General features: G+C 41.1%; 1 protein-coding gene across 1 annotated transcript; it reads right to left on the reverse strand.

Moving 5' to 3' along the window:
* Positions 1-362: 362 nt before the first annotated feature.
* LOC137772469 (olfactory receptor 9I1-like) lies at positions 363-1287 on the reverse strand. Its single transcript, XM_068556414.1, is given in 3 exon segments — positions 363-754; positions 757-1119; positions 1122-1287. Coding segments are annotated over 3 exon segments (921 nt in total).
* Positions 1288-12972: the final 11685 nt, after the last annotated feature.

Here is a 12972-nt window from a genome sequence, read left to right on the forward strand (position 1 = left end):
CCCCAAACTCCCACTCCATCCTTCCCCCACCCTTCCTCACCCTTGGCCACCACAAGTCTGCTCTCTATGTCTGTGAGTCTGTTTCTGTTTTGTAGATAAGTTCATGTGTGTCATATTTTACATTCCACATGTAAGTGATATCATATGGTATTTGTCTTTCTCTTTCTGACTTACCTCACTTTGTATGATAATCTCTAGTTCCAACCATGTTGCTGTAGATTTGTGGTTTTTCTTGTGTGCCTGTGGTACCTCTCTACCTTCTTTTTGTTTGTGAGTACAGGTTGCATATACTGCTGGTGCCTGTTAGGATATATTCATATGGGAAAAAAATGGACCAAGACGAGAGGTCCTTACACCCAGATCTACACACTCTGTGACACTTGGAATCTACCAGTGACCTTTCTGAAGGCCGCTTTCACATCCTTATTTCTCAGGCTGTAGATCACATGGTTCAGCATGGGGATGACCACAGTGTGGAAGACAGACACCACCTTGTCTTCCTCGAGGGATTTGCCTGAACCACTCTGCAGATACATGAAGATCAGGGTCCCAAAGAAAATGGCCATGGCAGTGAGGTGGGAGGAGCACGTGGAGAAAGCCTTAACCCTGCCACCTGAAGAGTTCACCCTCAAAATGGTCTTGATGCTAAGCAGGCAGGAAATCAGGATGACCAAGGCATTGGCCAAAATCACAAAGTTGCCGAAGAAGACAATGACAATCTCAGTGTTTGTTGTATCACTGCAGGCAAGCTTCAGAAGAAGAAGTTGATCTGATTGTTATCACAGAAGGAGAGGGTGAAAGTACACATGGTACGCAGGATGGATCTCGCTACCCCATAGACATAGGCTCCCAGCACTAAACTCCAGCAGATCCTGGGATGCATGACCACAGTGTAGAACAGTGGGTTGCTAATAGCCACATAGAGATCATAGGCCATCGCAGGCAGCAGGAAACACTCTGTGCCTGCACAAATGGTGAAGAAAAAGAACTGGGAAGCACATTGGCCATAGGAGATGACTGTCTTGCCTGTGGCGAGTGTGGCCAGGATCTGAGGGGTGATGGCCGAGGTGTAGCAGATGTCTAGCAGGGAGAGGTGACTCGGAAGGAAGTACATTGGGTGTGGAGTCGGACATCCTCTTGGATCAGAATGATCATCCCTATATTCCCCAGAAGGGTGACTAGAGAGAAACTCAGAAACACCAGGAAGAGGGGAATCTCCAACTTAAGGTAGCCAGTGAAGCCCATAAGGATGAACTCAGTTACTATGGTGAAATTATTCTTGGCCATGGATTCAACATAGACTGTTGATCTGAGGCTGAGAATGAAATGAAAAAAAAAAAATCCCAGAATTGAAAGACTGATGTTTTCTCTCTGGTAGAAGTTAGGCTTATATTTCTGGGCAAATGTACAGAGATTGTTTTTGAGAAATCTTATACCTGGCTGATTCTTCTCTGGCATCCTGCATTTTTGGAAGCTGAGCCATGAGCTGGTGTTTCTAATTCAAATTAACTCTGGTTTATATTTGGAAATTCCTGTGAAGATAAGAGACACATAGACTCTGAGATTTGGAAATAATCTAGGCAGCATCTGCTCTAATCCCCATTGGCTCTTGGAGTCTCCTCTGCTGCATACCCTCCACGTGCTTGTACGGTTGCCTTGTGAGCGTCTATCCGTGGACAGTTCTACCTGTTAATTCTCTTTTTGTATCTGGGTTCTTTCTCTTTATATTCCACGCATTGGCTTTAGTTTTGCCTCTTCCAGACACAGCAGTTCTAATCCCTTTTTCTCAGGAAAGCATTTCAGAAGTTGGAAGATGACAAATCTGCTCTTTATGTGAACTATTCCCTCATATTACTCATTGATATATATTTTTCTTATTATCTAATTCAGCGTGTGGTCAAAAATTGCTTAGTCAGTTGGTATTAAAAGATGTTTAAGGGTACAAACTAGCAACTAGTAGATAAATAAGTTCCGGAGATCTAGGGCACAGCATAGTGATTATAGTTGAAATACTGTGTTGTAAACTTCAAAGTTGCTAAGAGACTTGATTGTTCTCACCACAAAGAAGGCATGATAGTTATGGGATATGATAGAGGTGTTAGCTTATGCTATGGTGGCAATCATATTGCAATATATGTGTATCAAACCAACACATTGTACAACTTAAACTTACACACTGTTATATGTCAATTACATCTCAACATCAATAAAAAACTGAAAGTCTTTTTCTCCATTTTAATCTTTACCACTTTAATCTTTTTTAACTTTTTTTGGGTTTATTTATTTATTTATTTATTTATTTATTTATGGCTGTGTTGGGTCTTCGTTTCTGTGCGAGGGCTTTCTCTAGTTGCGGCAAGCAGGGGCCACTCTTCATCGCGGTGCGCGGGTCTCTCACTGTCGCGGCCTCTCTTGTTGTGGAGCACAGGCTCCAGACGCGCAGGCTCAGTAGTTGTGGCTCACAGGCCTAGTTGCTCCGCGGCATGTGGGATCTTCCCAGACCAGGGCTCGAACCCGTGTCCCCTGCATTGGCAGGCAGATTCTCAACCACTGCGCCACCAGGGAAGGCTTACCACTTTAATCTTGGTTGGGGGTTTCCTCTAGCTCTGATCAGTGGTCACTAGTGGGAGGGAGACACTGACATATCATATAAAACATAGCCTCCTTGAGCTGTTCCCTCCACCCCACTCCAGCAGCCTGGCCTGGGGATGAGTTATGTTCTTTGGAAGGCCCTTTTGGTATGGTCAAGATCCATGGCTACCATCTCTAGGACAAACACTAACTAGCTGAATAACCTTCAGAAGTTCACTTCCCCTCCTTGGGCTTTACTTTCTGTCCTGAAAAATGGTAGGGCTAGATTATATGATCATTAAAGTTCTTTGGCTCTCACAATCCATGATTTGTATGTCTAGGTGTATGGGCTAAATGAGACTCTTGAAAGAATTTTCCTAACATCTGTACTATGTAATGTGTATACTCTAGCTACTAATTACTGAGTATATTAAATATGCAGGCACTATTTCAAGTGATTGATAGATACTTAAACATATTATGGAATCTTGGATCCAAAGATTCAAGGGAATCTTGAATATTTCCCAGTTCCTTGGGAAATAATATTCCCCAGTTCCTTGAATCAGGAACTGGGGAATATTAACCATATTCCCCAGTTCCTGATAAACCATCATTATTGAACAGGGCAAGGTCCTTCTTCATATTATTTTCCCTCCTATCCCTCCATCCTCAATCCTTCCCCAGCCCCTCATAGGGATCCACTTTAGTATATGTGAAATATATATCATCCCATGTTTATTCCTTTTATATTTATTTAGAAATATGTGTATCTTTATTTTTTTAATATTTATTTTATTTATTTATTTGGTTGTGCCAGGTCTTAGTTGTGGCAGGTGGGTTCCTTAGTTGCAGCTCGCTGGCTCCTTATTTGTGACATGTGAACTCTTTAGTTGTGGCATGCATGTGGGATCTAGTTCCCTGACAAGGGATCGAACCTGGGCCCCCTGCATTGGGAGCTCAGAGTCTTAACCACTGCTCCAGCAGGGAAGTCCCAGAAATATGTGTATCTTTAAAAAAATATAGTGATTTTAGTGTGTTTTAAATTTTATATGCATGATCTTTTTTGTGTCTTTTCCCACATATAGCGTATCTTTGTGATTTATCCATGTTATGTAGGTAAATCTAGTTTGTTATTTCCGATTTTATTATGGTTTTCTTGTGTGCTTACAGCCCACTTACTCACCCTTTCCACTAAAAACTTTGGAGTTTTGCATATATTATCTTGTTTAATCCTGGAAATAGTCCTTCAAGGGCTGTTATCTTATTTTTCACTAATGAGGAATTTGAACTTCTGGGAGATTAATTTGTCTAAGGTCACCCAGTTTAATAAGTAGAAGATGTGTGTTCCGAACAATATTGGTTTGATGGCAAATTCTGTGCTCTTTTGCTATGAATTTGTTTTGCCGCCTTCCTACATTTAACTACATATTTATGATTTATGGAATCAAAGAAATCTACCTGCAGTTCTTTAGCTAATCAGATCCTTCCTACTTTCAAGTCATGAGTAAACTTGGTTAATTTCAATATCTTTCTCAGCCTCTAATTCTGAAATTGTCATAGTCCATTTTCTATCCATCTCATGGTGAATCCCAGGGTTCCCTCTGATTTAGGGACAAGATTGTTCGATGCACATGACCAGAGATTAGGTGGCAGATCATCTGGGTACAAATGCAGTCACACAGGGTTTGTGCCACAGGCAATACCCAACTCACACTTTAGCCCCAATCCTTCCAGCAGCCCTTCAAGTTGGGTATAGCCATGGCTATTTGATGGAAGAGTAAAAGGAGGCTCAGAGATGTTAAGGAGGTTGCCCAACTTGCCACACACCTAGGAAGAAAGAAAATCAACATTTCAATCTGGGACTTTCTAACTCCAAATTTGGTGCTCTTTCTGTCCCATTATGTTCTCTTCGTAGGGGAGCAGAATTATCTTTTCTTCAGACCCAAGTCTCAACTTTTAAATCATAGTACCTCTAAGACTATTAGGCAAATACTCAACTTCCAGGGGAGAAGAGGGTTAAGTTTGGTTTTGGAGTTTCTTGGTGGTCCATGTCTTTTCTTCTCTTTCCTTGTTTTTGGGTTAAGACAGACTTAGTTGGGCCATATCCCTCCTTTGGTACATTCTTGGGAAAATTGCTTACCCAATTAGAATCTCAACTTTCTCAATAATAAATTGGGAACATAATAATAATTTTTGAAAACTTAGAATGGGTTTTTACCTAATGTGATAGAGTTTGCTTATTTTCCAGAAAAGCAATTTCCAGAATATTTCCCAGAAGGAAACTTTTCAAGACCAGGCTGTTGACACCCAGTTTTGAAGATCTTATTTAAGAAGGGGCTTGGGGGTACCAGCAGCTTAGATTGGGTCCAGAGTAGAGGGCAGCTATAGATTCCCTGAACCCAACAGCTCATAAGTGGGAAAACAAAGGTTTGTGGCCAGTTGACATTTTAAAAAGTCTTAGGGACACTTATGAGTTGACCTTATTACTTGTAATATGTTTTGATTATAATATGTAATGTAGAAGAATATGCATTCTCTGGAGGGGATGGGGAAAGAGAGACAGTCTTACCCTAGAGGAACACTTCAGAGAAGAGATGTGCTTACTTTAACTTGGAATCTTCTCCCAAACTCTTCCTTCTCTTTCTTCCAAGGGTTGAGTCCCTTGGGGACAATGAAGGAGATTAGCAAAGTTAACCCTCCTCACCTTATGGGATTGGTATCTCCAAACATTATTGTCAACATTTAGTGAGCTCTTGCCCTGAGTCAGGTAGTGTGCTAAGCACTGTAAAGGCTTTCTTTCATTTAAAGCTGACAAAAATATGATGAGAGAGGAATATTTTTCTTTATTTTATGGTTGAGGAAACTGAGGCTTAGAAATATTAAGTATTTTGCTTGAGGTTTCAGAGCTAGAAAGAAAAGATGTTTAGATGTTAAACCTGGCCTCCCTGATCCCAGAGTCGGGGTGCTGAACCACTGTGCTGTGTGTCCTTCCTCATACTGGTAACCATTCGTTGAGCATCTACTATGTGTCAGCCAGGATGTTAAACATCCTACACACATCATCTCGTATAATCCTCACAATGACCCTGTCTGTGATAGAGGTATTATTTTGTCCTAGAAGGGACTAAGGCTCTGAATAGTTCAGTAACTTGTTCAAAGTCACATGACTAGTCAATGAAAAGTCCAGATTCTAACTGAGGTCTCAAAGCCAAAGCTCCAGTAGGTATGATTAATCCCACCTACAGCATAATTATAGGAAGTACAGTAATTTACAGTGAATTCTCTGGTCTAAGCTATGCAGTACAGTACTCCACCCCTGCCTCATAAAACTATTCATATTTTCTAAAATTTACCTAGTGACACACACATAAACCTGAAAAGACTGCAGCTGTAGGTTTCCAAAAAAAAGACCCAGTCTTACTTGTGTATTTCATATAAGAGCTGAAATCTCAGACTGGACATGGTCCCAATAGGTGAGAAGTTTTGATGACAATGGCCAGAATCTCTGGCCAGTTTCATCTTCCCCAGTTTGTGTGGACCTTACTTCAGAGCTGGTACCCTATCAATGTTGTCAAGGTAACAATTACATCCTACTTGCCTGGTGGAATAATCTAATTGGGTTCATCTTAGGTTTGGAATCAAACTAATTGAAGGTCATTTAAGCATTTTGTAGAAAGCAGCTCAGATTACTCAAATAGATGTATGTAGCTGACAGATTTTAGGTTTCTTCTTGTTAAGCGAACCAGTGGGGTTTTAAAAATACTTCTGGGGATGGTTTTGTGGGAGGGACACAGTACGCACAAAGGTTGTCCCTGAATCACGAATCAGCAACCTGGGACAGCCCCCAGGGCTCCCTGGAAAAGGCAGCCTTGTCAGCGAGAACAGACTACGGAAGGGGCTCATTATCTGTCTCCACGCATCAGAGAGGATAAAAACAAATCTTGTGGGATTTCATGGCAACTCTTGAGTCTTGTTAGCCTCAAAGCTCATTTGCGGTTTCTATAAGGAATGAATTTGGTTCCTCTTTGCCACTGGCCCTCAAAGTCCTGCTGTCCCAGTTAGGGGTGGTGTCAGGGCTGGTACTCAGCTCTGAGGACTCCTGGTGAAGTTTTCTACACTGCATCCATCCTTAAGCCTGATGTCAACTCTCAGCTCAGGGGCTGAAACCTAGCTGCATTGTCTGCTCAGAATTTCATTAGGAGGGATGTTTACTGATTCAGGAGGGAATAAGGCTAGGGTGGTCTAAACATGCTTCACTTGAATCTCTAGCATGAGTATACCACTTTCCTTAAAGATCCATTTCCAGAGTTTCTATGGGCAGCTTTCTCTGGCTATTCCAGCTCTCATCTCTTCCTGGTCTCTGAAACCCACACTCCCTTTGTTAGACCCACACAATTTGGCACTTAATTCTGCTTGTCTTACATTGTTTATGACTGTTCCTTGGTGGTTAGTCTCATCTCTCCAGCTAGATTATAGGTTTCTGGAGACCCCATCTTACTTCTTTCTAATAACTTGTGTTCTGCATCAGTAGAATCACTCCTCTGCCCTGTAGGCTTTCATCCACTCATTAATGTAGGATCAGAACTCTTCCAGCGGGAGAGTTTTGGAGAGGCCATGTGTCCCATCACTCCAAAGTAATATGGCTGGAATAAAATCCTTTGATAATTAGCAAGCATTCAGCCCAGCCAGGGTGACTTTTGCAATTGCAGATGCCAGATGATGCAAGAAAATATTACGAAGAAGGAAAGCAGCCACAGATCAGGACCTCTGGCAGCACAGGGAATTCTATTTTCCAGTGCATTTTAGATAATATTTATGATCTTTTCCTGTAATTAAATACTTATTGAAATAACTGTGCGGTAAGAGTATGTGCACCGTATTGGGAATGTTTTCTGGAGTGGTATAGAGGGTAGAGTGACAGTTGGGACAAAGTAGAGAGAAAAGAGGGAAATAAGCCAGTCATGATAATATTCCATTAAACATCCCCTGGGGAACTTGTGAAATGAGTGATTGTAGAGTAATTATTACTTTTTTCCCTTTGTGACATATTGGGAGGATCTGGAGAGCTTTGATGTATTACACAATTATTATTGTTGTTGTTGTTATTAATATTAAGCCTAGAACTTTTGTTTGGAATGAGATGTGTCTTAGGTTGGGTTCCTTAAAGACTTGAGACAAGGATTTTTGGGCCAGTGTTTCACTGAGGGAGTGATTATAGAAGAAACCTGTAAGGGAGTGAAGGAAGCAGAAAATAGCTGAGCAAAGATGTAGTTTCAGTTGGAGTGTAGCTTTGGCCTGATCCTTAGGGGACCTCTAGAGAATGAATTATACTGTGGGCTCAGTTCTGCCTCTAGGCAAGGGATTTGGCCTTTTGCAGGCCATATCAATTATCTACTGACTGAGGGCTTCCCCCAAGAGGTGGGGATGGGACCCCCTAGGCATTCCTGGGAGAAGTGGATCTCTTGGCCGAGGGCAATACCCCAGAGAAGGCAGTAGCTATCAGTCATTAGCACCCAACACTCATAGCAAAACAGTATCATACCAGCATAAAAATAGTCACATAGGCCAGTGGAAGAGCACAGAGGATAAGGCTTTTGTAGAGCCCACATATAAGTGATATCATATGGTATTTGTCTTTCTCTGACTTATTTAACTTAGCATAATGCCCTTAAGGTCCATCCATGTTGTTGCAAATGGCAGGATTTTCTTCCTTCCTTCTCATGGCTGAATAATATTCCATTATATACATATCACATATTCTTGCCTCCTTATAATCCATATTCTTCACAGAATCTGGAGAAATTATTTAAAAATGACATCAGATTCTATAACTTTCCTTTTAAAAACCCTTCATTGGCTTCCCATTGCACTTAGGAAAAAAATTTTATTTCTTATTCTAGCTTATGAGACCATGTGTGATCTGCCCCATACATACCTCCATTCTTCATCTCCTATTGCCTTTCTTTTTTCTTTATTATTATTTTTTTTTAGTGGGGAGAAGTCAGCCTTGCCAGGACAGATCAGGATAATGGAAGATAGAGAATGCTGAGGGTGGATGGACCTGGAGGGGCAAAATGATAGTAGCCAGTACAGGGATTAGAATTGTCTGGAATTAGTCTGTCTTCAGACCTTTTATTCTTTTTCCTGACATGTCCAAAGAGCATAGGAGTGGGATGGGTGGGTGTTTTCTGCATACTTGAATTAATCTTAAATAAAATTATAAAGGTTATCCAAGGATATTCTTTGGTATCTGAGCAGCCCACAAAATTTTCATTTTTTTTTTTAAAATATTTATTTATTTATTTATTTATTTATTTATTTATTTATTTATTTATTTATTTATGGCTGTGTTGGGTCTTCGTTTCTGTGCGAGGGCTTTCCCCAGTTGCGGCAAGTGGGGGCCACTCTTCATTGCGGTGCGCGGGCCTATCACTATCGTGGCCTCTCTTGTTGCGGAGCACGGGCTCCAGACGCGCAGGCTCAGCAATTGTGGCTCACAGGCCCAGTTGCTCCACGGCATGTGGGATCCTCCCAGACCAGGCCTCGAACCCGTGTCCCCTGCATCGGCAGGCAGATTCTCAACCACTGCGCCACCAGGGAAGCCCAAACTTTTCACTTTTGATGTCCAGTGGTGTGAGTGCCATGTACAAGAAGGAGCATGTGGGATCCAGCTGCTCCAGAAATGGAGGTCTTGGAAAAAATCCCCGCAGAGGATGACCCTGGGTGCCCAGGGATTTTCTCCCAGCTCACTTCCCGCCTGGAGGGCTTACTCAAATTGCGCTTGATGGGAGCGGTGGGCTTTGGCAGGGGTCAGAGGTTAATGACCACCACTTGCATGGCATCATCTTGCAAGGCCAGAGGGTCTGTCCGCTTGGCAGCCAGGACACCTCCAGCCTCCCCCAGCCTTAGTTGACGATAGGAGCCCTTCTGCTGCCTTTCTAACTGTTCCTTGAGAGCCCAGTTTATTCCTGCCTCAGGGCCTTTGCACTCGTGGTTCCTGCTGTCTGGAATGTTTTTCACATAAGAAGATGCTCTTGTGTCTTTTTTTCATGCAGATCTCGGTGTAAACGCCACATCAGAGAGACCTTTTCTGACTTCCAGGAGTCTCCTTTCTCTGTCACCACACCAGACAGCTACTATCACATCACCCTACTCTATTTCTTTATAACACCATTTTCTCTGTCTCTGCCTATTAGAATGTAAACTCCATGAGGGCAGATATTTCATCTGTTTGGTTCATTACCATATCTTTAGTGCCCAGTTCCCGGCATATAATAGGAACACAATAAATATTTCTCAAACAAATGAAAGGAGATATCCTTAATGTTTCTATAGTTCACTCAGAAAAGTCAAACACCTCATTAGAAAAACAAGGCAAAGAATATGAATGCTAAAATTACAAAAAAGAAATAAAGTGGCTAAATAACACAGGAAAAATGTATAACATCAGAAGCATGTATGAAGACCCTTAAAAATGAAAATGCCCTTCCCCCCACAGTTCTGCTTCTAAAAATTTATCCCAAGGAAATAATCATTACTATCTATAGAAATGTATGGTCATGCTACTGTTACTTCATAATGAAAAATTGAAAATATCAAATTGACCAAAATGATTTAGGTGTAATAGGATATTTTGGATGTGAGGAGCTGGGGTTCAAATGTAAGCATCTCCCAATGCACACACTTGCTCTTCGTTCTTGGATGTTGCGTGGGTGGAGTTGACAAGGACCACTGATCTACACAGGAGGCTGAGGAATTTCCCCTGAGATAAGGGATTCAAACTCAGATCTCCACAGAGGCTCAGGGATATAAAATATCCTCAGTTGGCCTAGGTTGGGGTGAACCTGTGAGGAACCCACCATAAGGGAATGAAGGCCACGTCTTCCCGGCGGGCAGGGCCACATCATCTGTGGTGGGTGTTACTGTCAGATGGACAAAGTAGCAGATGAAGAGATCATTTCCATCCACTGTGCTGCTGGATAGTGGCGGAGGCGGGGAGTGATTTGAGAGTTTAGTACTTTGGGGCAGAAGCCCATTTACTGTGGGGCTGCCTCATTAACCTTAGAGCAGGCTGGGAGTGCAAAATGGTGACTCAACACTAGGGCAGCTCTGTGGAATGGGCAGTGGTTCTAGGAAACATTGAGATGAGGTGGAGTACGAATGCAAATGCGACCTCATGTGACCACTGAGGTGGAGAATGCTCAGGATAAAATGCTAAGTAGACAACAGTGTTTGCAATATACATTTTCTCCATCACATGTGAGGATAAGGAATCCCATGCATCTTTTTTTAAAAGTATGCACAGAAAATTTTATTTATATTGAAAGTCCAAACTAATGAATTCACAATTATTAGAGTTCAGCAAGTATTCCAGGTAAAAGGACCTACATAAATAATTATCGATAGCCTTTCTCGACAAATATCATTTGATATCACTTATACACGGACTCTAAAAAAGTGATACAAATGAATTTGTTTACAAAACAGAAATAGACTCACAGACATAGAAAACAAACTTATGGTTACCAAAGGGGAAAGGAGGGGGGAGGGATAAATTGGGAATTCAGGATTAACAGATACACACTACTATGTATAAAATAGATAAGCAACAAGGACCTACTGCACAGAACAGGGAACTATATACAATATCTTGTAAAAACCTATAATGAAGAAGAATCTGAAAAAAATATGTACATATATATGTATAACTGCATTATTTTGTTGTATACCTGAATCATTGTAAATCAACTATACTTCAATAAAAAAATAATTTAAAAAGTTAAAAAAAATAGATAGCCTTTCTATATGAGCAGTAATCAATAAAACAATGAAAGGGAAAACTAAAGGTCTAATGAAGGGACTGAAGGAATGGAAGGGAGGTCTCATATCTCATAGATTGGTATAGGCTTAGAGTTGTAAGGGTGTGTCCTGTGTGTAGCAATGAGAAATACCACAAATCCTTATTAATGTTTTCAAAATTATGTAAATCTGTTTCAATTACCTTTCTATCAAGATTAGAAGGATATTAAATCTCAGAAATATATATATATATATATATATATATATATATATATAAAATTTTAGAAAAGTATACATATTTTTCCCTATAGGGTCTTTCCTCTACCGAAGAGTTTTGAGGATTCTTACATTCCAGAAAACTGGCGGATGTCTTTTGCATTCAGGTTATCACGACTACCCTTGTGATTGTTCAAGTGCAAGTGGTATAACACATGAGGGCAATCTCACCAACTTTGTGACGTTTGGGAGTTAGTTTTTCTTTTCTTGTGGTCACCTAGACTTTTAGGGTGTAGAGTCTCAGGGTATAGTGCTTGATGGCCCCAACACCATGAGCTGCCCCACAAGAGGTCTCACCATTTTCCAAGGTGTTTCAGTGGACTATAGTTTCCTCCCACTTGAGTAACTTATAATAGCTACATTTCTCTTGTTAACTCACCCCAGTGGAACAGTATAAAAATAGAGTATGAACTTCAATCCTGATTTTTAAGAAATGTATATAAATGTCTATAGGAAGGATATTAATAGTACCAGACCTTGTTCTGTGTGTTTTATATGTATCTTCTTTAACCTCCATGTCCATTTCAAGAGGTGGGTTTAGAGAAGTGACATAACTTACTTAAATGCCCAAGGTAGAGAAGGAGGATTTGAACCCACACAGTCTACTGCCAGAGTTCATGTGCCAAATAACTATGGTCTAGTGCCTTTCCCTCCAGCTGTTAACAGCACTTACAGGAGTGGTGTGATTATAGTGGTTTAAATGTCTTCATTTATGGTTTTTGGACACTGTCCAAATTTTCTACCCTAAATCGCGGTATTTATAATCAGCTAACTGACATCAAGAAGTACAGGATAGTGGTTAAGAGCAAGGTGTCTGGAGGTATCATGCCAGGCTTCCCTGGTTCCAAACTCAGCTTTCCCCCTTACTACCTGTGTGACCATGGGTGGTTATTTCACCTCTCTGAGCCTCAGTTTCCTCACCGGTAGAATAGAATAATAATAGTATCTACCTCATAGGATTGTTGTGAGGAGTCAATGGGTTAAACTTGGATAAAACTAATATGGTATGCTAGGTACTCTCTAAGTACTTTATATGCAGATTATTAATATTAGTTGAGTAAATGAGTAAGCAGGCTGCTGAGACTTCACATAGTCACTAATTTCACTTGTGCCCCATAAATGAGATTGTTCAGAAGGGATCTCCTTGGGTGGTTGACAACTTCTCAGAGAGAAGAACGTAGAAATATCTACCCCCATCCCCCAAATGAGATTAAATTATGGTGGGAGCTGCCAGACAGGACAAAGTTTGAGTGGGAAGGAACTAAGAAAGCTAACTTTGCAGGGGCCCTTTTCTGAAGGTTTCTCTCCTCTGGGACTCAGAGAAGC

Source organism: Eschrichtius robustus, chromosome 11 (assembly GCF_028021215.1).
Source record: "Eschrichtius robustus isolate mEscRob2 chromosome 11, mEscRob2.pri, whole genome shotgun sequence".
NCBI lineage: Eukaryota > Metazoa > Chordata > Mammalia > Artiodactyla > Eschrichtiidae > Eschrichtius > Eschrichtius robustus.